This window comes from Erinaceus europaeus, chromosome 2, assembly GCF_950295315.1.
Source record: "Erinaceus europaeus chromosome 2, mEriEur2.1, whole genome shotgun sequence".
Lineage (NCBI taxonomy): Eukaryota > Metazoa > Chordata > Mammalia > Eulipotyphla > Erinaceidae > Erinaceus > Erinaceus europaeus.
In genome coordinates this window covers 138,569,871-138,597,079 of record NC_080163.1, presented here as the reverse complement: position 1 = coordinate 138,597,079, position 27,209 = coordinate 138,569,871, and the positions used below count along the sequence as shown (strand labels likewise).

Sequence of the window (27,209 nt, the reverse complement as noted above, 5' to 3'; positions counted from 1 at the left end):
TTCTCTCTCTCCTTTCAAATATAGAGGAAGGGGGGGAAATGGCCAGCATGAACATAGGAGATTCATCTTGAATGCACCAAGCCCCAGTGTTAACCCTAATGGCAATGAGAAACAAAGAGAGAAAGAGGGGAGAGAGAGGAAAAGAGGGAGAGACAAAGAAAAATCAGAGCATCACTCTGGCATATGCACTGCTGGGGATTGAATTCTTTTTTTTTTTTTTATTTTTTATTTAAGAAAGGATTAATTAACAAAACCATAGGGTAGGAGGGGTACAACTCCATACAATTCCCACCGCCCAATCTCCATATCCCACCCCCTCCCCCGATAGCTTTCCCATTCTCTATCCCTCTGGGAGCATGGACCCAGGGTCATTGTGGGATGCAGAAGGTAGAAGGTCTGGCTTCTGTAATTGCTTCCTCGCTGAACATGGGCGTTGACTGGTCGGTCCATACTCCCAGTCTGCCTCTCTCTTTCCCTAGTAGGATGGGTCTCTGGGGAAGCTGAGTTCCAGGACACATTGGTGGTGTCTTCAATCCAGGGAAGTCTGGCTGGCATCCTGATGACACCTGGAACCTGGTGACTGAAAAGAGAGTTAACATACAAAGCCAAACAAATTGTTGTGCAATCATGGACCCAAAGCTTGGAAAAGTGGAAAGGTAGTATTAGGGAGGTACTCACTGCAAACTCTAGTATACTTCTGCTTTCTTACTTTGGTGCCATACTCCAAACTCAGTCAATTTCTGCTTTGCGTTTCTACTTCTTTTTTTTTTTTTTTACATGCATAACATTCCCCAGATTCCCATTTAGCAATACAAACCCCACTATTTAATTCATCATTTTTCATGGACCTGTATTCTCCCCACCCACCCACCCACCCCAGAGTCTTTTACTTTGGTGTAATACTCCAATTCCATTTCAGGTTCGACTTGTGTTTTCTTTTCTAATCTTGTTTTTCAACTTCGGCCTGAGAGTGAGATCATCCCATATTCATCCTTCTGTTTCTGACTTATTTCACTCAACATGATTTTTTCAAGGTCCATCCAAGATCGGCTGAAAACGGTGAAGTCACCATTTTTTACAGCTGAGTAGTATTCCATTGTGTATATAGATTACAACTTGCTCAGCCACTCATCTGTTATTGGACACCTGGGTTGCTTCCAGGTTTTGGCTATTACAAATTGTGCTGCCAAGAACATATGTGTACACAGATCTTTTTGGATGGATGTGTTGGGTTCCTTAGGATATATCCCCAAGAGAGGAATTGCAGGGTCATAGGATAGGTCCATTTCTAGCCTTCTGAGAGTTCTCCAGACTGTTCTCCACAGAGGTTGGACCAATTGACATTCCCACCAGCAGTGTAGGAGGGTTCCTTTGACCCCACACCCTCTCCAGCATTTGCTGCTGTTACCTTTTCTGATGTGTGACATTCTCACAGGAGTGAAGTGATGTGAGGGCGATCTGGCTGCGACATCTGTCACCCCATTGATCACCAGGGTTGATTTGGCTGATCTGGCTGGCTAGGTGGGTGTCCCCTTCCTCCCTCACCACTCCATGTGCATCCCTCTCGAAGCTGCGCGCTCGGTCGAAGAGGACGGCCTTCCTCAAATAGAGACGGACCAGTCTTCTGTCGAGGGTATACGAGTAGCTGCGCTCCCCTGCTAGAACCTCCAAACAAGCTCTCAAGGCTTTTTTTTTTTTAAAGATTTTATTTATTGGGAGTCGGGCGGTGGCGCAGCAGGTTAAGCTCACTCGGCGCAAAGCACCTGGATCCCAGTTCGAGCCCCCAGCTCCCCACCTGCAGGGGAGTCCCTTCACAAGCAGTGAAGCAGGTCTACAGGTATCTGTCTTTTTCCCCCCTCTGTCTTCCCCTCCTCTCCATTTCTCTCTATCCTATCCAATAACAACAACACCAATAACCACAACAATGTTAAACAACAAAAAGGAAAATAAATAAATATAAAAAATTTCTCCCCACCAATGTGTCCTGGAGCTCCGCTTCCTCACAGACTCACCCTACTAGGGAAAGAGAGAGGCAGACTGGGAGTATGGACCGACCAGTCAATGCCCATGTTCATCAGGGAAGCAATTACAGAAGCCAGACCTTCCACCTTCTGCAACCCACAACTACCCTGGGTCCATGCCCCCAGAGGGATAGAGAATAGGAAAACTATTGGGGAGGGGATGGGATATGGAGATTGGGTGGCGGGAATTGTGTGGAATTGTACCCCCCCACCCTATGATTTTGTTAATGTCTCCTTTCTTAAATAAATTTAAAAAATTAAATATTTTATTTATTAATGAGAAAGATAGGAAGGAGAGAGAAAGAACCAGACACCATCACTATGGTACATGTGCTGCTAGGGATTGAACTTGGGACCACATGCTTCAGAATACAGTGCTTTATCCACTGTGCCATCTCCCGGACCATGCTTAAGGACCTGGGTTCAAGACCCCGGTCCTCATCTGCAGGGGGAAAATTTCACAAGTAGTAAAGCAGTACTGCAGGTGTCTCTCTGTCTCTCTCTTTCTCCTCCTTCCTCTCGATTTCTGGCTATCACTCCAATAAGTAAAAAAAGATAATTTTTTTTAAATGTCTACTTGGTTATATAAGAGCGGAAAATGCTATACACAACTATATATTCCCCTTTTGGAGATCTGGTGCAAGTTATCCTATTAAAGAGTCTGAGAAATTTTGCAGCAAAAAAATAAATAGTTTCCTCAGCTCATTTGCCAAGGAACCCTTTTTCCATTGCAAATATTCCAAATAACAATGTTTCATGGAACATACTTTGAGGAGTTAAAAAAAAAAATCTTAGGGCAGTCGGGCTGTAGCGCAGTGGGTTAAGCGCACGTGGCGCTAAGCCCAGGTACCGCGTAAGAATCCCAGTTTGAGCCCCTGGCTCCGCACCTGCAGGGGAGTCGCTTCATAGGCGGTGAAGCAGGTCTGCAAGTGTCTTTCTCTCCCCCTCTCTGTCTTCCCCTCCTCTCTCCATTTCTCTCTGTCCTATTCAACAATGACACCAATAACAACAACAAAAAGTACAACAACAATAAAAAACAAGGGCAACTAAAGGGGAAACAAATAAATAAAAATTAAATAAATTTAAAAAAATCTTAGGGAGTCGGGCTATAGCTCAGCGGGTTAAGTGCAGGTGGCGCAAAGTACAAGGACCAGCTTAAGGATCCCGGTTCCAGCCTTGGCTCCCCGCTTGCAGGGGAGTTGCTTCACAAGCGGTGAAGTAGGTCTTCAGGTGTCTGTCTTTCTCTCCCCGCCTGTCTTCCTCCTCCTCCTGTCTCATTTCTCTCTGTCCTATCCAACAACGACAACAACAATAATAACTACAACAATAAAACAACAAGGGCAACAAAAGGGAATAAATAAATAAAATATTAAAAAATCTTAATTTTGTGAATGAGGAAATCAAGTTTGTGAAGAGACTGAGATTACAATAATTTTCCCAAGCTAATGCCAGGAAGAACTAGCACTCATTTCTTTCTTTCTTTTTTTTTAAATTTCTTTATTGGGGAATTAATGTTTTACATTCAACAGTAGATACAATAATTTGTACATGCATAACATTTCTCAGTTTTCTATATAACAATACAACTCCCAGTAGGTTATCTGTCATCCTTTTTGGACCTGTATTTTCCCCCCACCCACCCCAGAGTCTTTTACTTTGGTGCAACATGCCAATTCCAGTTCAGGTTCTACTTGTGTTTTCTCTTCTGATACTGTTTTTCAACTTGTACCTGAGAGTGAGATCATCCCATATTCATCCTGTTTCTGACTTATTTCACTTAACATAAATTTTTCTTTTTTTTAATATTTATTTATTTATTTATTCCCTTTTGTTGCCCTTGTTTTATTGTTGTAGTTGTTGTTATTGATGTCGTTGTTGTTGGATAGGACAGAGAGAAATGGAGAGAGGAGGGGAAGACAGAGGGGGAGAGAAAGACAGACACCTGCAGACCTGCTTCACCGCCTGTGAAGCGACTCCCCTGCAGGTGGGGAGCCAGGGGCTCAAACCAGGATCCTTCCGCCAGTCCTTGCACTTTGCGCCAGGTGCACTTAACCCGCTGCACTACCACCTGACTCCCCAACATGAATTTTTCAAGGTCCATGCAAGATCAGCTGAAAACAGTGAAGTTACCATTTTTTTTATAGCTGAGTAGTATTCCACTGTGTATATATACCACAGCTTGCTCAGCCACTCATCTGTTGTTGGATACCTGGGTTGCTTCCAGGTTTCGGCTATTACAAATTGTGCTGCTAAGAAAATATGTGTACACAGATCTTTTTGGATGGGTGTGTGGGGTTCCTTAGGATAGATGCTCGGGAGAGGAATTGCAGGGTCATAGGGTAGGTCCATTTCTAGCCTTCTGAGAGTGCTCCAAACTGTTCTCCACAGAGGATGGACCAATTTACATTCCCACCAGCAGAGAACTAGGACTCAATTCTAGTTGTTACCTGTAGCTTATGTTGGCCAAGAGCTAGTGGAAACATAGTAGCTCGCCTCCTCCCTCTTAGCTCACTCATTTACCTGAAACAGGGTTTGTCTCATTACCCAGGTTATCTTAGGTAATGTAGAGATGAGTTAAGCACAGATTTAGAAAGTTTATGCAAGCCAGCTTTCCCTAGGCCAGATCATAACAAATTTTTTTACCAAGTATTTTGAATTGTTCCTGTTAGTCCCCAAATGAAATTTCTCCTGAAATGAAGTTTGTAGCTTCTTAACCTATAACATGTATATTGAGGTGATGTTGATTTACATTATCTTTTCATTATTTATTTATTTATTGGATAAAGACACAGAGAAACTGAGAGGGCCGGGGGAGATAGAGAGGGAAAGAGACAGAGAGATACCTACAACACTGCTTCACCACTAGCAAAGCTTCCACCCTGCTGGTAAGGGCCAAGGACTTGAACCCAGGTCCTTGCACATTGTAATATGTTTGCTCAACCAGCCCCAGTTTACATTATTGTATATGTTTTAGGAGTATGTTTTCACACCTCTTTAGAAGTGTCACACCATAGGACTGACAATATAGCTCACTTGGATAGTGCAGGTGCTTTTTCATGGACATGACCCAGATTCAAGTCTGGTCCTCATCACTTTGAAGAGAGCTCTGGTACTATGATGTCTTTCTTCTTTGTCTCTACTTCTGTCTGTCTGTGAAAGTCAGCTGGAGCAGTGAAGCCCCAGTGATGACCAAAAGAAAAAAAAAATGCCATACCACAATCAGTCATTACCTGTATAAAATCCCTCACCTCCATCAATTGGACCCCTTTTGTCCCCTCTGCCCTTCCTCTTCTTTCAACTTCAGTGCTATAGTTTAAAGTCCAAGGGTTGGTTTGGGATTGGTTGTATCTGTTCCACTTCTTTCTTTCTTTAACATTTATTTATTTTAACTTATCTTGTTTTGTTTTACCAGCTACAGTGGTAGGGGGATTGAGCCTGGGAATTTGAAGTCTCAGACATGAGAATCTACTTATATAACCATTATCTATCTCCCCCACTTCAGTTTCTTTATATCCCATTTATGAATGAAGACATCTGATTTTTCTCTTACTGAGTTATTTTGCTTAGCATATTTTTTTTTTCTGCTCAGCTCTGGCTTATGCTGGTGTTGGGGATTGAACCTGGGATTTTGGATCCTTAGGCATGAGAGTCTCTTAACATAACCATTATGCTATCTATCCCTGCCTGAAAAATTCATCTTTTCTCATAGCTGAATATTATCTTTTTTTTCAAGATTTTATTTATTAATGAGAAACATAGGAGGAGAGAGAAAGAGTCAGACATCACTGGTACATGTGCTGCTGGGGGATTGAACTCAGGACCTCATGCTTGAGAGTCTGATGCTTTATCTACTGTGCCACCTCCTGGGCCACTGAATAGTATTCTGATGTGGACATGTACCATATCTTCCTCCTGCGCCTCCTCCACATCCTCCTCTCCTTTTTTTTTTAAATAGACCACTTGATGAGATAGTCTTTATTTTTTCTTTATTTTTTTGTTTATTTATTACTGAGTAGAAATAGAAATTGAGAGGGGAGGGGGAGACTGGAAGAGAGACAGAGAGACACCTGCAGCCCTACTTCACCACTTGTGAAGCTATCCCCCTGCAGGTGGGGACCATGGGCTTGAACCTGCATCCGTGTGCACTGTAATGTGTGCTCTTAACGAGGTGCACCACCGCCTGGCCCCCCTCCTCTCCCTTTTATTATCACCAGGGTTATCGCTGAGGCTTGTTGTCAGCACTACAAATCCACCACTTCTAGCAGCCATCGTCCCCTCCCCTTTTTGTTATACTCTTTTTCTCCCTTTCCCCTCCCCTCTACTGCCCCCTTTCCTATTATACTCAGTAGGACAAAGAGAAATTGAAAGGGGAGGGGAGGAGAGTCAGGCGGTAGCACAGCAGGTTAAGCGCAGGTGGCACAAAGCACAAGGACTGGCCTAAGGATCCCGGTTCGAGCCTCCGGCTCCCCACCTGCATGGGGGTCGCCTCACAAGCAGTGAAGCAGGTCTGCAGGTGTCTGTCTTTCTCTTCCCGCTCTCTGTCTTCCCTTCCTCTCTCCATTTCTCTCTGTCTGTCCAACAATGATGACATCAATAATAACTACAACAATAAAACGACAAGGGCAACAAAAAAGATTAAAAAAAAAAAAGGGAAAGGGAGATAGAGAGAAGAAAGATAGATACCTGCAGACCTGCTTCACCACTTGTGAAACACTTCCTCCCACCTCCCACATGTGGAGAGCAGGGGCTCAAACCTGGGTCCTTGCATATGGTAATGTGTGCACTTAATAGGGTACACCACCACCCAGCCCCCTACCATATCTTTTTTTTTTTTTTTTGCCTCCAGGGTTATTGCTGGAGTTCAGTGCCTGCACCATGAATCCATGGCTCCTGGAAGCTATTTTTTCCCATTTTATTGAATAGAACAGAGAGAAATTAGAGAGAAGGGGGAGAGAGAGAAGGGGAGAGAAAGGTAGACACCTGCAGACCTGCTTCACTGCTTGTGAAGTGACCCCCCCTGCAGGTGGGGAGCTGGAGGCTCGAACCAGAATCCTTCCACAGGTCCTTGTGCCTATGTGTACTTAACCCAGTGAGCTACCACTCAGCCCTCCCAAATCGTTATTCACTCATTCCCCATTGGACATTTGAATTGTTTCTATATCTTAGCTATTATAGAGGCTACAATAAGCATAACATAAAATATTTTATTAAGTATTTACTATATGATAATACTATTTTCATCTGAGTGCCTTATATTCAGTAGTTAATTTACTTTCAGAACAACCCCGTAGAGGTATGAATAATATTTTCACTTTATATATGAGGATATTAAGACAGAGAAGATAAATAACAGAACTATATATGGACCCAGGCTGCCCTGTCTAAAACTTGTGTTCACATGTTCTGTGCCTCTCATCCAAAGGACTAAGAAATTGAGTCACCAGAGTACTTCCTGCAGAGATCATGGCTAACAGAAGACTGCTTCAGATCCTGGAAACAAGAATTCTGGAAGGAAAATAGGCCAGGCTTCTTCCTCACAGCTTATTTACCGTCTACCCTGGTGGAATGATGGGCTAGTGAGTGGAGAATATTTGAGCCAGTCCTAGACCAGGTGCTCCAATTGCCCAAACCTGCTAGGGTGTACTTGAGAGCAGAGACTGGAGAAACCCCAGTTTCGTTTCTAACGCTTCCTCATGTTCCACTGTTTCTTGCCAAAAGCACTGTCCAACCATAGATATCACCATCCAGCAGCTTTCCATAATGTGTACAGGATGGGGAAAAAAAGCATGGAGCAGAGAAAAAGTAAAGGAAACCAAATATGTTCAGAGCCACAGGCTGAGGAGTGAGAATCCAGGACTTTCCTTCCTGCTCTACTGCCTGAGTGGGAATCATGTCTTCTTCTGATAATCAAATGAGCCTTCGGGCTACCCCATCCCCTGAACGGAAATAGTTCTGACTAAGTGTGTCATGCTTAGGATGACTGGAAATGACAGTCAGCTACATGATGCCCTGGGGTCTGTTCCAGCTCATTGCTCATCACCCCACCATTTGTTTGCTCTTAACAAGTCTGCTTGAAATAAATTTCCTGTCCACTGAGGTTCAATATTTAATAGTAATACAAATAACTTTTCTTTTTAAATCAGAGGAACTGTTTGAGTCTGGCTTGTAGTGGTGCTGGGGATTGAATCTGGGATCACAAAGTCTCAGACACAGAAGTCTTTTTTGCTTATGCATTATACTATCTCCCCAGCCCACTGTTGTTATTATTATTGTTGTTGTTGTTGTTGTTATTTTGTCATCACTGGGACTAGGGTTTCACTGCTCCAGGAAAATTTTTTATTTTTTATTATTTTTTAAGGGTCAAAGGTCTTTAAATAAAGGGCTAGTGCCAATAAATACTGTACAGGGGATGAGGGAGTTGAGGGTGAGGGTCCGGATCTGTGGTTTCAGCCTCCAGACTTCAAGGCTCTGGTGTTGCTGGCGCCTAAGGACGGAGCACATCTTTTCAGAGCGGGCCTCCATCTCCTCCAGCACGCAGGGCATGTAGCGCACCACCAACTTCACCGAGCCCTGGGCCGTCTTCAGCAGCTCCACCGCCTTCTCATGCTGCTCGCCCTCCACGCTCACACCATTCACTGACAGTAGCTGCTCTCCACGCTTGAGGCCTCCGTGGAGGTCGGCCATGCCGCCCCCGGGCAAGTTCTGCTCCTTGCCCCCCATAATGTTGAAGCCCAGGCCCTCGTCCGTCTCGGGCAGCTCCACCACCCTGGGATGTGCGTGGTTCTCGCTAGCCATGAAGGAGGCCACCATGGCCTTGGCTGTGGCGTGGGCCTGGATCTCGGCACTGCCGGTGATGTCCAGGGTGTTGTACAGCTGCTCGTACACCTCCCGGATGGCAGAGCAGAAGCGGCTCTGCAGGACTCGCTGGAGGCCTTGCAGCTTCTGTGGGAGCAGGTCCCCACTGCGCTGGAACCGCTTAAGCAGCTCCACTGCCTGGGACATGTCCCGCTCCAGCCCCAGGGGCTCCACCAGCGCAGCCATGTCTGTGCACCAGCTGCCCGGTATTAATGTAGTTATTAGGGAGGGAAAGGAGAAAGACCAGAGCATCATTCCAGTATATGTGATGCCAAGGATAGTCCTTAGGCATGCAAGTCCTGTTCTTTACCACTAAGCCACCTCCAGGGTCATTCATTTACTTTTATATTCCTCAAGCACATTACATTGCTTCAAGTATGTGCTTAATATATGTTTAATACCTTTGTACCTGCCTTTGCAATAAGTAGACTTCTTATATCTTTTGTACCACCGGGGTTTTTGTTGAAGTGCCTGCATGGCTCCATCATTCTTGATGGCTTTTTTTTTTTTCCTTTTCCACCACTCATAAAGCTTTTTTTTTTTCCTTTTCCACCACTCATAAAGCTTCTCCCCTCCAGGTGGGGACTGGGGACTTGAACCAGCATCCTCACACATGGTATCATGTGTGCTCTTCTGAGTGAGTCACCATCTAGCCCTGGCCCTGACTTCTTGTATCCTAAGCTGGAAATTCTGGGACTTTTTTTTTTTTTTTTTTCTTAATTCTGGGACTTTTAAACCTTTGCTGTATTCAGGTTTCCCACAGACATTGCCCAAACAAGTTCTCGTAGGAGGGGATTCTACCTGCCTTACTAAGAAATGTGTAAGGTTTCTTTTTTTTTTAATATTTATTTATTTATATTTATTTTTCCATTTTTGTTGCCCTTGTTGTTTTCTATTGTTGCAGTTATTATCGTTGTTGATGTCGTCATTGATACATAGGACAGAGAGATGGAGAAAGACACCTATAAACGTGCTTCACCGCCTGTGAAGTGACTCCCCTGCAGGTGGGGAGCCGAGGGCTCGAACTGGGATCCTTATGCCGGTCCTTGCACTTTGCATCACATGCACTTAACCCACTGTGCTGACTCCCATGTGTTAAGGTTTCTATTGCAGTTTGGTTGTAGACATGCTATCTTCAAGTCAGCTGGGAGAAGGAGTCTTGAGGCAGAGTGACAAAACGAATATTGATATGCGTCCAACTGTCTGCATTTCAAACTTGACTTCTTCCCACACACACTCTCCCTATGTATGTGTGTATTGCTGTCAAAATTTTAACACATTTATTTCCCTTTACTCCTCCCTCTGAGCAGAGGTTTTTGTTATATTCCAACTAATCAGCAGAGATGACTGCATATACTTTGTCCTTTTGCAGAGTTTTGCAGAGCCCCTACTAGTAACCTGTAACTTTTCTTGTCTTCACAATCACACTTCATATAAATATATTTAAGAATGATTTCTTAGGGAGTCAGGCTATAGCGCAGCAGGTTAAGCGCAGGTGGCACAAAGTGCAAGGATTGGCCTAAGGATCCCGGTTTGAGCCCCTGGCTCCCCACCTGCAGGGGAGTTGCTTCACATGTGGTGAAACAGGTCTGTAGGTGTCTGTCTTTCTCTCCCCCTCTCTGTCTTCCCCTCCTCTCTCCATTTCTCTCTGTCCTATCCAACAATAACGACATCATCAACAACAACAATAATAACTACAACAATAAAACAAGGGCAACAAAAGGCAATAAATAAATATTTAAAAAATGATTTCTTAATATTTTGGAAAAAAGATGCCATTTAATTTGTGGTTCAAAAAGTTTTTTATTTTATTCTGTACCCTTTCTGGAAAATAAAAACTTGGTTACTGATAATTTAAAAAGTTCCAGAAAGTACAGTGGCTTATGTTCAAATTGTGTTATTGGTGCTTAGATTTTTCATAAGCAAAAGCATAACAGCAATTTCTGTTTTTGTTTTGTTTTTGCTTTGTCATCACCAGGGTTTTACAGCTCCAGACCAATTTTTTCAGGTAGAGAGATAGAGGGAGAGATACTACCGCACAAAAGCTTCCCTAGTACTATCAGGACCAGGCCTGGCAAAGCAGGCTCCCTCCCAGAGAGGCTATCTTGTCAGCCTATCTACATTTGAAAAATGTGGCATAGCTCTTACTTAGTCTCTAACAAGTGGGTTTTTTTTGTTTGTTTGTTTGTTTCTTAGTATCTTGTGCTACCACATCCTGGCAGTTTATTATTGTCACTTGGAGAACAAAAAGAAATTTAAAAAATAAATAAAATAAAATAAAGTAAGACCAGGTGGTGGCCCATGCACAAAGACCCAAGTTCAACCCCCTACTCCCCACCTTCACGAATGGTGAAGCAGGGCTGCTGGTGTCTTTCTTTCTCCCTCTCTTATCTCTCCCTTTCTTCTCTCTGTCCTATCAAATAAATTTTTAAAAAGAAAAAAAAAAGGCTACTGAGAGCGGTATACTTGTTGTGTAGGCACTGAACCCTAGCAATAACCCTAGTGGCAAAAAAAGAAGGAATGTAAAAATTTTTTTTAACTCTGAGCCCCAACCCCTAAGATTCTTATTTTTAGGCATAAGGTGAGATCCCAGGTGTTTACAAAATTTTCCAGGGGCTTTAATGTGCAACAGTATTGGGGCATCATGACTCTAGAGTGATGATGACTCTAAGAGGCAGAATGTGAGCTGAATACTCATACTCTATTTTGTATGAGGAGGAGTGTATTTTCCAGTCTAGTCCTTGCCACATGTGCATCAGCATATGGTGCAAACCCCACTAGGGGCTGTAATATGTCAGTAACCCTGATTTTCTCTGGCCTTTGATTCACTCTATAACCTTATGTCCCAGAAGCATCTTCCCCAAATCATTGAACTGCAATGAGCAATTGCCGTAAAGAGAGCAGAGAGGCAGGGTGATGAAGACTGCCCCAGTGCAAGCCAGTGTCTCAAGGGAACCAAACAGTGTGTAGCCCTGCACCCTAGCCAGGCACCAGCCAAATAAACAGCTTTGATGGTTCAGGATAAAGGTCAAATTTTCTCCATACCTTCCTCCTGCGTATTGGATTTCTTAGTAACAGCAAGTGATTAAAAGCAAAGTGTGCAGACAGACAGACGCAGGTCTGAATTCTAGCTGTATCCTTGAGCAAATCACTAAACCTCTCTAAATCCCCTTTCCCTAAGTTAGAAACTAGGCCTAATAACACCTACCTTGCAGGATTAAAATAAGATAATGCATGTAGGTAGATTTTATCACAGTGATGGAATGTTGTAAACACTCAACAAATGGTTAAACACTCAATAAATGGTAGAAGGGAGTGTTTCGTAGGTCCTGTCTAATCCCACATGGGAGGAGCTGGGAGAGGACTCACCTGATAGAACACACACTTTACCATGCACAGGGATCCAAGTTTGAGCCTCCATGACCACATGGGAGCACCGTGCACAGGGGAAAATTCAGGAGTGGTAGAGCAATACTGTGGTATCTCCTCTCTCTCTCTCTCCTTCTCTCTTTTCAGTGATGGGGGGGGGGGGGTGTTCACTAGGAACAATGGAATCACACAGGCTCAAAGTCCCAGGGAGGCCCCAATAGCAATAAACAAATCAATCTTACATGGGAGATTTAGATATAAGACCAAAACAATACTGATCTCCCTGGAGAGCCAGGGGAAAGAAAGCCCTCCCCCCACACACACATGGTTATGGAATGAGCTTGAAAGCAAAGATTATGACCTTCTTCCATGGTCAAAGCTTGCCATCTCTTCTCCCATAAGGAGCAGCCTTTTGCACACACTCAGGCCACTTTTCCTTCCTTCTTTGTTCTATTTCCGTGCCTGTGGGGGTGTAGGAAAGCTGCTACCTTCCTTGAGTTGCTATTTAAGGGCATTCTGGAATATGCTATCACTATTGCTCCTAGCACCAGGGCAACTGTAGCTCCATGTCCACTGTCCTCTGTCCCTTGTCCCCTGTCCGCTGACCCTGCCATGGTGAGCTGCACTGGAGTCTGAGCCTGATAAGCCTTGGTTTGCATGTGTTGGCGTGAACTTGGCTAGCAGCACTAAGTTGTCACTATGTCCCCTCTCTTACTTTTTGTTCAAGATCCTGACCAGGGTATGGTGCTAGCAACTGCCTTTGTCCCTAAACTGCTCCCACATGTCCAGGTTCCTGTAGCATTTTTGGCTACACCACCACCCCTGCCCAATCTTCAGTGAAAATCTGACATGGGTCCTCTCCTTGTCCCCTTCCCATCCCAGTTCCATTGTGTACTCCAGACACCCTCTCATTTCATGAGACAGTCCAGAAAGGGTAAAAATGTCATTTCTCTCTAGGTCGTGCTGAGAAAAATAGCCTCGGAAATGAAGTGTTTTTTAAAAAGCTTGGTAACCTCTAGTTAATAATAATGCCACCTGAACTTCAGCCCATTGGAGAGTCTTTATCTGCCAGGCCTGGTAGACCGCGCATAGACATTAGTAATCCTGTTTGTCGTTGCTCACCCTCCCGGCATTTTCAATGGAACGTCTCAAAAGCCTGGTCTTTCTGTTTGAATTACCCCTAATTTCTTTTTCATAGGCTCATCAAAGAGAAGGTTTGGGTTTTTATCAATAAAGCACTCATTCTTCTCCAGCCCAGGGCTCCCAGAATGAGGTCCAGATTGTCTTTCCATTCTGCCTCCACAATTTATTTGTTTTCTGCCCATTATTTTTAGAGAGACTGTTCACCTCCAAGACCTCAGAGTCAGGTTCCTCTCTGCTTGCCCAGCAGAATTTTTCTTAGTGCTGTCATCTCTGCAGAATGGCTCAGTCAGTGTCCCCACTTGTCACAAATACCAGCTCTGTTCCTGATTCTGTGCTACCTTAAATTGGCTTTTCACTCCCTCCCCTTTCTCCTTTTCTTCCAGTCCCCTCCATTCATTCTTCTTCCTGATACCTCTCTCTCTCTCTCTCTCTCTCTCTCTCTCTCTCTCTCTCCTCTCTGCTATTTTTCATTTTCACAGCTGTACCTTCCTCATTCCCTTAACCCCTTGGTGGTAAACCCAATTATCTCAACACTAGATGATAATAGCAATGATCTTGTGAGTGATACATCCGTAGCAAAGTACTCTTGCATATATGATCTCTTTTGATCCCATAAAAAATTTAAAAATAGGGAGTCGGGTGGTAGTGCAGTGGGTTAAGCACACTTGGAACAAAGCTCAAGGACCAGCATAAGGATCCCGGTTGGAGACCCCGGCTCCCCACCTGCAGGGGAGTCACTTCACAAGCGGTGAAGCAGGTCTGCAGGTGTCTGTCTTTCTCTCCCTCTCTCTGTCTTCCCTTCCTCTCTCCATTTCTCTCTATCCTATCCAACAACAATGACATCAATAACAATAATAACTACAACAACAATGAAAAACAACAAGGGCAACAAAAGGGAAAAATAAATAAATATAAAATATTTTTTTTAAATAAGCTTTTAAGGTAGGCCGTATCTGTACTTGATACACTTGTACCCCACTTGATAGCAGTTAATGGAAAAAAACACTTTGAGAGGCGTAATACTTCAGTAGTTAATAAAGCACCACCTATTACTAGCTGTGTGGCCATGAGCAAATTAGAGGTAATAGTAGTACCTCTTTCATTGTGTTGTGGGGATTAAGTGAGTTATTGTAGATAAAATGCCAAGGATCATACCTAGCATATAACAGATACTATATAAGGTTTAGCCATCATCATTCATTTATTCTTCAAATTTACTCAGTGCCAAAGCTGTTATATGTCAGGGTCTCTTCTCTCCCTCAGTGATGGAAGATGCTACAGATGGGCACAGCCCTTAAAGAGTTCACACATCACCATTTAGCCAATACTCACTATATGCACGTGCACTAAACTTGAATCCTTCGTAACATTATTCACTTTAGCAGTTGTTCAATGGTAGCATACAGAACGTGTATGCCTGAAATCCTAAGTTTTGTCCCCAGCTGGAGTGATATTTTCCTCTGGTTCTCTCACTCTCTTTTATTAGTAAATAAATCTTTTTTAAAAAATATATTAGAGGGGGCTGAGCAGTAGCACAGCAGGTTAAGCACACATGGTGCAAAGCGCAAGGACTGGCATAAGGATCCCAGTTCGAGCCCAGGCTCCCCACCTGCAGGGGGGTTGCTACACAAGTGGTCAAACAGGTCTGCAGGTGTCTGTCTTTCTCTCCCCCTCTCTGTCTTCTCCTCCTCTCTCCATTTCTCTCTGTTCTTTCCAACTGCAACAAAAATGGAAAAAGATGGCCACAGGAGCAGTGGATTTGAAGTGCAGGCACCGAACCCCAGCGATAACCCTGGAGACACACACACACACACACAATACAATACTCATACTGGGCCAGTGAAATAGCTCACTTAGATAGTCTGTTGCTTTGTCATGTGCACAAACCATATTTGAGCCTAGCCTCCACCAAGAAGCTTTGGTGCTGTGGTCTCTTTCACTCTGTATCTACTTTTCTACCTCTCTGTTTCTATCTAAAATAATAATTAATAAATAAATAAATAAATAAATAAATAAAGGAGGCTGTACTATCCACATTTCAGAGAAGAAATCACTGCGTCTGCAAGAGCTGAGTACTTTGCTCAAGATTCCCCACATAAGTATTGAGAGCACCAGGATTCACTTTATTTGAAATGCCTGCCTGTAGACGTTAAGTCCCACTCTTGTGTATCTGAAGGTAGTCTCTGGCTCTCACCCCCTAGCATGCTTAGCATATCTTCTACACACAGCTTGGAATCTATTAATTGATTTGTGTTCTACTGATGAGCCTTCACTCCTTACCCCTTCTCACATGTTCATTCTCTCTGCTCTCAGACAGGTACTCACGCCCTGGTTTCAACAGAGGCATTGTAGTCAAAATGAGGGCACTTAGAGGTTGCCTATAGGGAGTCGGGCGGTAACGCAGCAGGTTAAGCGCAGGTGGCGCAAAGCGCATGGGCCAGTGGAAGGATCCCGGTTTGAGCCCCAGCTCCCCACCTGCAGGGGAGTCGCTTCACAGGCGGTGAAGCAGGTCTGCAGGTGTCTGTCTTTCTCTCCCACTCTCTGTCTTCCCCTCCTCTCTCCATTCCTCTCTGTCCTTTCCAACAACGACGACATCAATAACAACAACAATGAACTACAACAAGGGCAACAAAAGGAAAATAAATAAATAATTTTTTTAAAAAGTTGCCTATAGCTTCCTAACAGGTTCAGTCTATACCTAACACTTATTCCAGTATGTTTTTAATTGTTGCTTAATTGGTTGATGAAAGAGAGAATAGATAATCAGTTCTGCATATACAGTTCAAGGAATCAAATTCAGGACCTTTTCATATATGTTCTATGCTCTATCTCTTGAGCCACGTCTCCAGCCAGCACTCCAATCTTTTTGTTGTTGTTGTTATTTTGTTTTGGTTTTTGTTTGTTTTTTTAACAGAACTAGCCTGTCCGGAAAATCATTTTGTCTGTCTTCATTAAAGTTCATCTCCATTCACTAACTCCTGTTCAATTTCATTCTCCCATCTATCCCTCCCTTTTATTTCAATGTATAACATCCCTATTATGTCCTGTTTCAGTCTTTGTGTCCAACATTTATTATTATTCTTAGTCACAATTGGTGATTGTACACCAGTTGTATGGAATTTTATTTCTATTTGATCTTTTGTTGCCTCATATATTGGCTCCATAGAAGATTGAACTTGTCCCCACCTGCAAGGGAGTCGCTTCACAGGCGGTGAAGCAAGTTTGCAGGTGTCTGTCTATCTTTCTCTCCCCCTCTCTGTCTTCTCTTCCTCTCTCCATTTCTCTCTGTCCTATCCAACAATAATAATATCAATAATAATTACAACAGTAAAACAACAAGGACAACAAAAGGGAATAAATAAATATTTAAAAAATAAAATAAAATAAATAAAAAGAAGATTGAACTTGAAAAGCAATTAGTGTATGCTAGCACTTTAAGTCTTCTACTCATTTATATTTAGCCACCCACTTTCCCCTTAATATAAATAAACAGTGGTGGTCTGGGAGGTGGTGCATTAGATAAAGCGGTAGACTCTCAACCAGGAGGTCCTGAGTTCAATCCCCGGTAGCATATGCACCAGAGTGATGTCTGGTTCTTTCTCTCCTCCTATCTTTCTCATTAATAATTAAAATCTTTAATAAATAAACGAACAGTGCTTTGCTGAATCACATCTTTCCTATTCTCACTTTTGTAAGTGTCTTTCTAGTGACTTGCTTGTGACTATCTGTGTTATCTCTTGTTGAGCCTGCATAGTTAAAATGGAAGGATAAGTTTATTCACCTTAAGTTCCACTTGATAAATCATCTTGAATTATAAATCATTTTTAAAGTAGTAAAAAAAAAAAAGAAAAGAAAAGAATTTTTTTCATTGAGATAGTAAAAAAAAATTTTTTTCATTGAGATAGTAACAAAAAAAAAGAGCATGGTCATTTGTTGTGTTCTATTTGTTTTGTCTGTTTAGTTTTGTGCCAGATTGAAGTGAGTGCCTTGCATCAGGGGTAGATAGCATAATGGTTATGCAAAGAGACTCTCATGTCTGAGGCTTCAGAGTCCCAGGTTCAATCCCCCACACCATCATAAACCAGAGCTGAGCAGTGCTCTGGTAAATGAATAAAGAAATAAATAAAGAAGAAGAAAAGAAGTGAGAGTCTTGAACATCCAAGGCATACACTCAGCTACTGAGCTACCTCCCTGGCTATCTATCTATCTATCTATATATATATATATATTTTTTTTTTTTTTTTCCAGAGCACTAATCAGCTCTAGTTTATGATGGTGCAGGGGACTAAACCTGGGACTCTGAAGGCTCAGGTATGAGAGTCTCTTTGCATAACCATTATACTGTCTACCCCCACAATAATTTTTTTAATATAAGTGAATCTACTAATTACTAAATATCTTTATTGGGGCTTTGCTACAGTGTAGTTGTACTAGAGATTTGTTTTTAATATATATAAAAAGGAAGCATTGACAAAACCATAGGATAAGAGGGGTACAACTCCATACAATTCCCACCACCAGAACTCTGTATCCCAACCCCTCTCCTGATAGCCTTCCCCTTCCCTAACCCTCTGGGAACATGGACCCAAGGTCATTGTGGGATACAGAAGGTGGCTGGTCTGGCTTCTGTAATTGCTTCCCTGCTGAACATGGGCGTTGACAGGTCAATCCATACTCCCAGTCTGCCTCTCTCTTTCCCTAGTGGGGTGGGGTTCTGGGGAAGCAGAGCTCCAGGACACATTGGTGGGGTTGTCAGTACAGTAAAGTCTGCATTTTTTTTTTAAAAATGTTTTAATTTATTTTCCCTTTTGTTGCCCTTGTTTTTTTATTGTTGTAGTTATTGTTGTTGTTGTTGATGTCGTCATTGTTGGATAGGACAGAGAGAAATGGAGAGAGGAGGGGAAGATGGGGGGGGGAGAAAGACAGACACCTGCAGACCTGCTTCACTGCTTGTGAAGCGACCCCCCTGCAGGTAGGGAGCCAGGGCTCGAACCCGGATCCTTATGCCAGTCCTTGCACTTCGCACCACATGCGCTTAACCTGCTGCGCTACTGCCCGACTCCCAGGACTTTTTTTTAAGAGATATCTTGGGGGTCCGGTAGTAGTGTACCTAGTTAAGCACACATATTACCATGTGCAAGGTCCTGGGCTCAAGTCCTGCTCCCTACCTGCAGAAGGGAAGCAGTGAAGCAGGTCTGCAGGTGTCTAGCTCTCCCTCTCTCTATCTCCCTCTTTCCACTTACAGAAAGGTTAAAAAAAAAAAAAAAAGGAAAAATAATGTTCACTGAGAGTGGTGGAATTGTAGTTATCAAGCTCCAGTGATAACCCTGGTGGCAAATAAATAAGTAGGTAAATGTAGTCACATTACACTTAGAATCAAATAAACAGATAAACTTAGGAGTTAAAAAGAAGAAAGATGTTCACCATTTACTTTTTTCTTTTGATCTTCAGAACACACTAACCACTTTGGGGATGTTCTGGGTCAGGCTCATTGAAAGAGTGGAACACTATTTTCCTGCTTTTGCATTGAAAGTACACCTGTGTGCCCAAGGCAGCTTTGTTCAGCCCGTTCCCTTTTCAGTGTGTCCTTTTCAGTTGGCCCCACCTCATCTGTTTCTTCTAAGCCACATATAACCCTAAAGACTGTCACTGTCACTGAAACATCACCTTTGTATGCTTCAGAGAATTGACACAGGAGAAGGGGAAAGGGTGTGTGTGTGTGTGTGTGTGTGTGTGTGTGTATCCCCTAAATTCTCTTAGTAAAGCACCTGAGTCGCACATTTTCCAAAGAGTATTCAGACCAGCAATTGGGGTCCTTCACTAAGATACCTCAGTCTAAGTTTTCCAGATGGTGAAAATGTTTCTTTCAACCACTTGCTACAAAGAGATAAGATAGGGGTGGGGGTAGATAGCATAATGGTTATGCAAAGAGATTCTCATGCCTGATGCTCCAAAGTCCCAGGTTCAATCCCCCACATTACTATAAACCAGAGCTGAACAGTGCTCTGGTAAAGAATAAATAAATAAATAAATACGTTTTTTAAGTGAGGTTTAAAAAACAGAGCTAAGCTAGAAACCATCTGTATGAGACTCAGCCACCTCCATGAACACCTGTACCCCCTCCAACTTTCTCTGGAGTCCTTGGGCCTTGATGCATAGGGGCGGGGACGCAGAGCAGGTGTGTTAACTCTTAATGAAAGGTTTCCTTCGTGGGATTGCCCATATCCTGCCCACCACAGAGGCTCCACTGAGTAACTTTACCTTTGAACTCTCCTTGGATTCAGCCCCTGATCCATGGGATTTGGTGACAATCCCTGACTGACAGGAAGCTTTGATCCTTGGGGAGTCCAGAGGAAGTTCCTGTGATGTGTGGGATCCACAGCGTTATAGGGATTGGGGAGAAGCCATACCAAGGTAGGTTGCTAAAACAGACCCATTAATTAAGGAGGAGCATTTGCTGAACACTCAGTTATCTGAAAAGGAGATCCGGTAACTGATAACAAGCTGCTCAGCACCCCTGAAGTATGAAAGAGTGTTTGCACAAGCACTACTGTTATTTTAAGGATGCAACAGTGCCGAGAGGAAAATTCCTACCCACACCAGGACAAAATAGAGTGCCTCAGCAGCACAAAGTGCCCTAGAGCTTCCCTTCTTAGCAAGTAAAAATTAACCTTACTTTTAAATGTTATCAGACTCTAGGCAAGAATCTCTAAGATATTTCTGGCCAGGTAAAAGATTCCTCTAGAAGAAGAAAAAGTGACCGTGGAATAAACAGTGAGGGCTCTAGAATTTCTGTATAGGCACTACTCTAGGCTATAATGCATTAGAAAGGGTTGAGGACTTTTAAAAAATATTATTATATATTTTTAAATTTCTTTATTGGATAGAGACAGAGAGAAATTAAGAGGGGAGGGAGAGATAGAGAGGGAAGGAGACAGACAGAGATACCTGTAGCCCCGGTTCACCACTTGTGAAGCTTTCCCTCTGCAGGCAGGGATCAAGAGCTTGAACCTGGGTCCGTGTACACATAACCAGGTGTGCCACCACTTGGTCCCCTGGGACTTTGTGTGTTGTTTTTTTTTTTAATTGGGGGTGGGTAATGGTTTGCAGTACAGTTGTTGACTGTTTTTTAGTATTTATTTTCCCTTTTGTTGCCCTTGTTTTATTGTTGTAGTTGTTGTTGTCGTTGTTGGATAGGACAGAGAGAAATGGAGAGAGGAAGGGAAGACAGAGGGAGATAGAACGATAGACACCAGGGAGTCGGGCAGTAGCGCAGCAGCCTTGGTAACCTTGGTAAAGCGCAGGGACCAGTTTAAAGATCCCGGTTCGAGCCCCCAGCTCCCCACCTGAGGGAGTCACTTCACAAGCGGTGAAGCAGGTCTGCAGGTGTCTTTCTCTCCTCTCTGTCTTCCCCTCCTCTCTCCATTTCTGTCTGTCCTATCCAACAACAATGACATCAGTAATAACTACAACAATAACACAAGGGCAACAAAAAAAGGAATAAATAAATATAAACAGGTATTAAAAAAAAGATAGATAGACACCTGAAGACCTGCTTCACCGCCTGTGAAGCAACTCCCCTGCAGGTGGGGAGCCGGGAGCTCGAACTGGGATGCTTACGCCATTCCTTGGGCTTTGCGCCATGTGCGCTTAACCTGCTGAGCTACCACCCGACTCCCCAGTTGTAACTTTTTATCTTATTTTATTTTATTTATTGGCTAGAGACAAAGACAATGGAAGGAAAAGGGGAGTCAGACACCTGTAACACTGTTTCACCGCTAATGAAGCTTCCCTTCTGCAAGTGGGGACCAGGGACTTGAACCTGAGTCCTTGTGCATGATAATTTGTCCACTTTATAGAATGTGCCACCACCTGACCCCAAGGCTTTCTTTAAGTGTATTCCCATAATAAGCACTCTAACTTTACTTAGTATTTCCATCCATTTGAGGCAACTTAGGAGTGAGTGAACTCGTGGTCTGGGAGGTGGCGCAGTGGATAAAGTGTTGGACTCTCAAGCATGAGGTCCTGAGTTCAGTCACCAGAAGCACATGTACCAGAGTGAAGTCTGATTCTTTCTCTCTCTCCTCCTATCCCTCTCATTAATAAATAAATAAAATATATTTAAAAAAAAAAAAAAAGGAATGAGAGAACTCCTAAAACATCCTCAGACCTCTCCATGGTTCCACCCACTGGCTACAGAGAAAAGTCAACAGGAAGACCCTTTCAGATGTCCAGGAGCCACGCTCCCTCTGCCCACCTCCAGAGGCAGAAATCACTTCCTCTGCGTCCACATATCCAGGCACTGAGCTCAGATTGGAAAGCACACTGCTGCGTGTTTCTGCCTTCCCACCCAACTGTAGCTGCCAGAGGGTAGAATCCACACATTCATCATTCATCTTTTTATCACCAGTGCATTGCCTGGGCATGAAGTAGGCTCTTCATAGTGATTAGTGAAGGAGTGAGTAATCACGATGCCGGAATCCCTCACCCACATGCCGCCAGCCTCAAGGAAACAGAGAAGGTTACCAAGGGCTGTGAAAGGCGAGTAGGAGACAGATCCACACATCCACTGGGCAAATGAGAACCTGGGTAAGGTTCAGACTCCATTTGTGTCTCAGCAGCTCCCAAGAAAGCCCAGAAAATGAGTGTGCCACAGACAGAAGGCATCTTTGTGGAGTTTGATAGGTGATTCAGGCACTTCTTGTGGTGATATTGGAAAGAAACCATTGAGAAGTATAAGCGGGCCATACTTCTCTGTCCCACTAGACACAAGTTCAAGGATAACATTATCATAAGGAATTGTTAGATGGCAGTATCAGCTCATTAAGCCAGATAGGGACCCTCTTGACCATGCATCCACCCATGAAGCCAACCTTAATTGTCTGCCATTGTTTTAATAGATGTGCATGGAGTTTTAGTTCTTAGCAAAGTTATGGACTATTGGGGAAGAGGCCAGATGGTTGCACACCTAGTGGAGCGCACATGTTATATTGCACAAGGACCTGGGTTCAAACCAAGTCTCCACCTGCAGGGGAAAAGCTTCACAAGTGGTGAAGCAGTGCTGCAGGTGTCTCTCTGTCTGTCTGTCTCCCTCTCTATCTCCCCCTTCCTCTCAATTTCTGGCTGTCTCTAATAAATAAGTAAATAAAGATAATTTTTTAAAATATTTAAGAAAAAGAGAGTAGCTATTTAGGGATGTCTTCTTTGCCCCACCCCACCTCGTGGGGAAGAAGAAGTGCCAAAAAGTCAAACCCAGGGTGTAATACATGCAAAGCATGCTCTCTATACCACCCAGCCATGTCCTCAACCCTTCCTTGCCTTCTTTTATGCATATATCTTCAGATATATCACATGCCAGTCACCACAGGATAGACCTGGTTGAGCATGCATGTTACAATGCTCGAGGACCTGGTTTGAGCCAACAGCCCCCACTTACAGGGGGAAAGCTTTGGGAGTGGTGAAGCAGGGCTACAGGTATCTCTCTGTCTCTCTTCCTCCCTATCACCCCCTTCCCTTTCAATTTCTAGCTGTCTCTAGCCAATAAAGAAAGAAAAATAATATAAAAGAAATATTTTTTTAATTAGCCCACCTGCAGAGGGGTTGCTTCGCAAGTGGTGAAGCAGGTCTGCAGGTGTCTGTCTCTCTCCTTCTCTATCTTCCCCTCCTCTCTCAATTTCTCTCCTATCCAACAACAACAATAAAAAGGAAAAAATGGTTGCCAAAAGCAGTGGATTTGTGGTTCAGGCACTGAGCCCCAGCAATAACTCTAAAGAAAAAAAAAAATTAGCAAAGGTTCAGATTTGAATTTCATTTATTGAGGAAATGCTGTTTTACAGTGTTACATTGTCTCAGGATGAGAGAGATGTATAAAGCCAATTTGAGGCAATTATTGTCAGTTAATTGTATATAGTGAAATAAACATAACTTGATGTATATAAGTAATGTTAGTAAACAGTAACATAGCATGGTGTAGAGGCTAGGATAATAGGTCCTATTATCTTTTTTTTAAGATTTTTAAAACTTTATTTAATTTGATAAGACAGAGAGAAATTGAGAGGGAAGTAGAGAAGGAGAGGGAGAGAGAGAGACCTGCAATACTGCTTCACCACTTATGAAGTTTCTTCCTGCAGGTGGGGACCAGGGGCCTAAACCAGGATCCTTGTGCTTGGTAATATTTGCATTAACCTTATGTGGAAAACTGAGAAATGTTATGCATGTACAAACTATTGTATTTACTGTCGACTGTAAAACACAATCCCCCAATAAATAAATTATATATATATATATATATATATATATATATATATATATTTGCATTAACCAGGTGCACCACAACCCAGCCCCGTTACTTACTTACTACTTACTTCTTCTCCTACTCTTTCTTTTAATGTATTAGTTTATTATTGTTAAAGTTTATTTATTTATTTATTTATTTATTTTTGCCTCCAGGGTTATTGCTGGAGCTCGGTGCCTGCACTACGAATCCACTGCTCCTGGTGGCCATTTTTTTTTTCTCTTTCATTTGTTGTTGTTGGATAGTATGAAGAGAAATTGAGAGAGGAAGAGAAAAACCTACAGATCTGCTTAATCACTTGTGAAGTGACCTCTCTGCAGGTGGGGAGCTGGGATCCTTGTACTTAGTACTATGTGAGCTTAACCTGGGGTACACCACTACCTGACTTCCATGTTTTTAACCAGGGCCCTACTCAACTCTGTTTAAAATCTCATTCCACGGGGCTGGGCAATGGCGCACCTGGTTAAGCGCACGTAGTAGGAAGTGCAAGGATCCACACAAGGTTCTGGTTTGAGCCCCTGGCTCCCCACCTGCAAGTGTCTCTCTGTCTCTCTATCTCCCCCTCCACTCTCAATTTCTCTCTGTCCTACCCAATAAAAATGAAAAATGACCACCAGGAGCAGTGGATTCATAGTGCTGACACTGAACCCCAGCGATAAGCCTGGAGGCAAATAAATAAATAAATAAATATAAAAAATAAATAAACTCTTACTCCACCATTTTTATATTATTTATTTTATTGTGTTTACCAGAACACTGCTCAGCTCTGGTTTATGATGGTGCAGGGGGTTGAACCTGGGGGCCTTTGGAACCTCAGGCATGAGAATCTCTTTGCATAACACTTATGTTATCTACCCCCGCCCTCCACCATTTTTTATGTGAGTAAATTTAGGTTACTTAACCCTTTAATCATCTGTATTTTCTGTAAACAGGGCACATATATATGTATATATGTATACATATATGTATACATATATATGTGGAGATAATATGTGGGGTAGAGGACATAACATAACAGTTATGTAAAAGATTTTCATATCTGAGGCTCCAAAGTCTCAATATCCTACACCACCATAAGCCAGAGCTGAACAGTGCTCTGAAGGGGGAAAAAAAAAAAAGTATATATATATATATGGAGAGAGAGAGTACCTACTACAGGATCTCACCTCAAGAATAGTAACTTTTAAAGCAAAGAGCCCCAGCTCAGAAATTATGTCTAAAGTAACTACTAATTAGTCATGTGACCTAGTGTCTTTGGTTCCTAGTGTGAGCAGAAAAATCCCTAATGCCACTTATTCTCAGTTCTCTTGCTTTTGAAAACCATTTAATGCTAGAAGTTCTAGCTTCCAACCAGGAGAATTTGGGAGGAAGTTAGGAAACTCCTGGGAGTGGATGCTTTGGCATCCTCCCAGTTACATATCAGACCCTATGATCAAAGTACTGGACATGAAAAATGGGTTGTGGTCATGTCTGCAGAGTCCTCTCATTCTCCATTTGCAGAGTTGCAATTGAAAAAAAAAAATTATGATGACTGGGGGGAAGGGCATGGAAGTGAAACTGTGGTGGAAATTTTTTTTTAATAGTGGAAAAGGAAAGATGTGATTGCTGAAGATCAGGGCCTGTTCTGTGCATGTCAGCAGGGAACTAGGGAAGAAATTGCTGAACCTGTGCCTCAGAGAAACCAACCTGAGCAGTATCACCTGTCTGTGGTTCTGAGGTCTGAGCCATGCTTGGGGAACCAAAAGAAGGGGTTTATGATTTACACTTGAGCCTGGGGCTACAGAGGAGCAGAGCAGCAGCCCCAACAGCCAGTGAAAGGAAACATCAGGGCCTTTTGTGTGAGAAACCCAGAGTAAGGCCTCTCAGTACAGCTGCCTCCACCTCCAACCTGAAGAGGGCATGAGCTATCTTCTTCAAGGAGCCTTCGGTTCTCCTGAGACACAAGAAGGCCATTGGGTGGCTCCAAGTAACGTTGGTACAGTAGACAGATGATCATGAGTCTCTCTTTCTCTCCTAGGTGCTGAGGGACGTCCTCAAGGATCTCTACCACCTTCTGAAGCAGGTGGTGCGTTTTGAGCCAGATGATGTGGCCAAGCTCCATGCCCAGCTTGCCCTAGAAGAGCTTGATGAAATCATGAGAAATTTTCTATTCCCAGCCCAGAAGCTGGAGAAAAAGATTGTGGTCCTGCCATAGACCTGACTCAAAGAAATACTGAGGAGGCAGATGGACCAACCAGCCCAGGCTGTGCCCACGTCTTCCAGCAGGTGGATCCACTACATCCTTGATGCTGGCAGTATGGCTGCGACTGGAGGTGGCTCCATTTGTATCTGGTTGTGTCTTCAAGCTCAACTCCTTAAAAGATTTCTTTAGTCCTCTTGCATCCAGCTTTAAGTGTGTGCTATCAAAGAAAAAAGATTACAGATATTAACCTGCACATTTTTCATGTCCCGTAGCATTTAAAGAAAGACATTTGCCTGATGACATCTGATTAGTTGACCTGAGACTTGAGCAGAAAAGGTTGATCACCCACCATATGTTACAAACCCTAATATTCTTTGGTGGTGAAATGATTTTTCTTTGGAATAAGGTGGAACAGCCAGAGCTAGTCATCCTTAGCTGCTCAAAAGGCATTTCAGAGTATGAAGATATAGTTGGAGGCAAGGAGGGACAGGAAATTGTTGTCAAACATGCAAAATGGAATAAAAGTGTCTTCGATGGGAAGAGTAACAAGTGTGAATCTGGTCATCTGTGATGAGATAAAATATTGTGGTTTCAAGGAATCTTAGATATCCAGAAAAGAGAATCAAGCTCTTTAAATTTTCCAGAGAAGAAACATAAATAAGCCTTGTGTTCTTCCTCCCAGGTCACTTTCTTCCACTCCCTCTGATACTGTTTGCATAGTATTTCCCAGATTATCAGGAGAAAAAAAGCCATGAGCATCTCAGATGAGAGAATCTGTATCCTGCATTCAATCCTCTGTCCCTTTAGAAAGGTGAATACTTAGAGTAGGAGTTAGTACAAGATTTATGCTGGAAGGTGTGTTGCATATTGGTAACTTGATGTCAGCTTTATTGAAGTAGTTTCATATATAATACTGTGGCCTCTTCATTTTATTTATATTCCTTTGACTACCAGATGCTTCACAAAAGTTCTTCCTGATGTCAACACATTGACAAGGGGAACTCAGAGCTCCTTGATCAGTGCTCAGCTATGCACAGCAAGGTAAAGCATTTGTCACAGGTTTTTATCTTTTCATATATATATATGTGTGTGTGTGTGTGTGTGTGTGTGTGTACATGTATATATTATTTGATAGAGACAGAGAAATTGAGAGGAGAGGAGGAGATTGAAGCAGAGAGACACCTGCAACCCTGCAGGTGGGGATCAGGGGCTTGAACCTGGTTCCTTGCACATTGTAATGTGTGTGCTTAATCAGGTGAACCACCACCTGGCCCACTCACAGGTTTTTATCTTTGCTCTTTCGAAGGACCAAGTCCAGAGAAATCAACATACAGTTTCCTGAAAC

The 27,209-nt window shown here is 43.0% G+C and overlaps 2 protein-coding genes across 3 annotated transcripts in view; one reads left to right on the top strand and one right to left on the bottom strand.

Moving 5' to 3' along the window:
• TANGO6 (transport and golgi organization 6 homolog) overlaps positions 1-26,413 on the top strand; it is a 255,388-nt gene extending 228,975 nt beyond the window's left edge. For both annotated transcript variants that reach the window (XM_060185257.1, XM_060185258.1), the window contains one exon: positions 25,700-26,413. In XM_060185257.1, coding sequence (XP_060041240.1) covers positions 25,700-25,876 — 177 coding nt within the window. In that variant the 3' untranslated portion in view covers positions 25,877-26,413. The remainder of the gene's footprint in view (positions 1-25,699) is intronic.
• On the bottom strand, positions 8,120-9,062 carry LOC103114871 (protein lin-7 homolog B-like). The gene has a single exon (XM_060186453.1). It carries the CDS (start codon positions 9,060-9,062, stop codon positions 8,382-8,384), a length of 681 nt encoding a protein of 226 aa, XP_060042436.1. The 3' UTR covers positions 8,120-8,381.
• Positions 26,414-27,209: the final 796 nt, after the last annotated feature.

Coding starts and splice junctions, on each gene's coding strand:
- LOC103114871 (XM_060186453.1), bottom strand. CDS start 9,062: ATGGCTGCGCTGGTGGAGCCCCTGGGGCTGGAGCGGGACATGTCCCAG.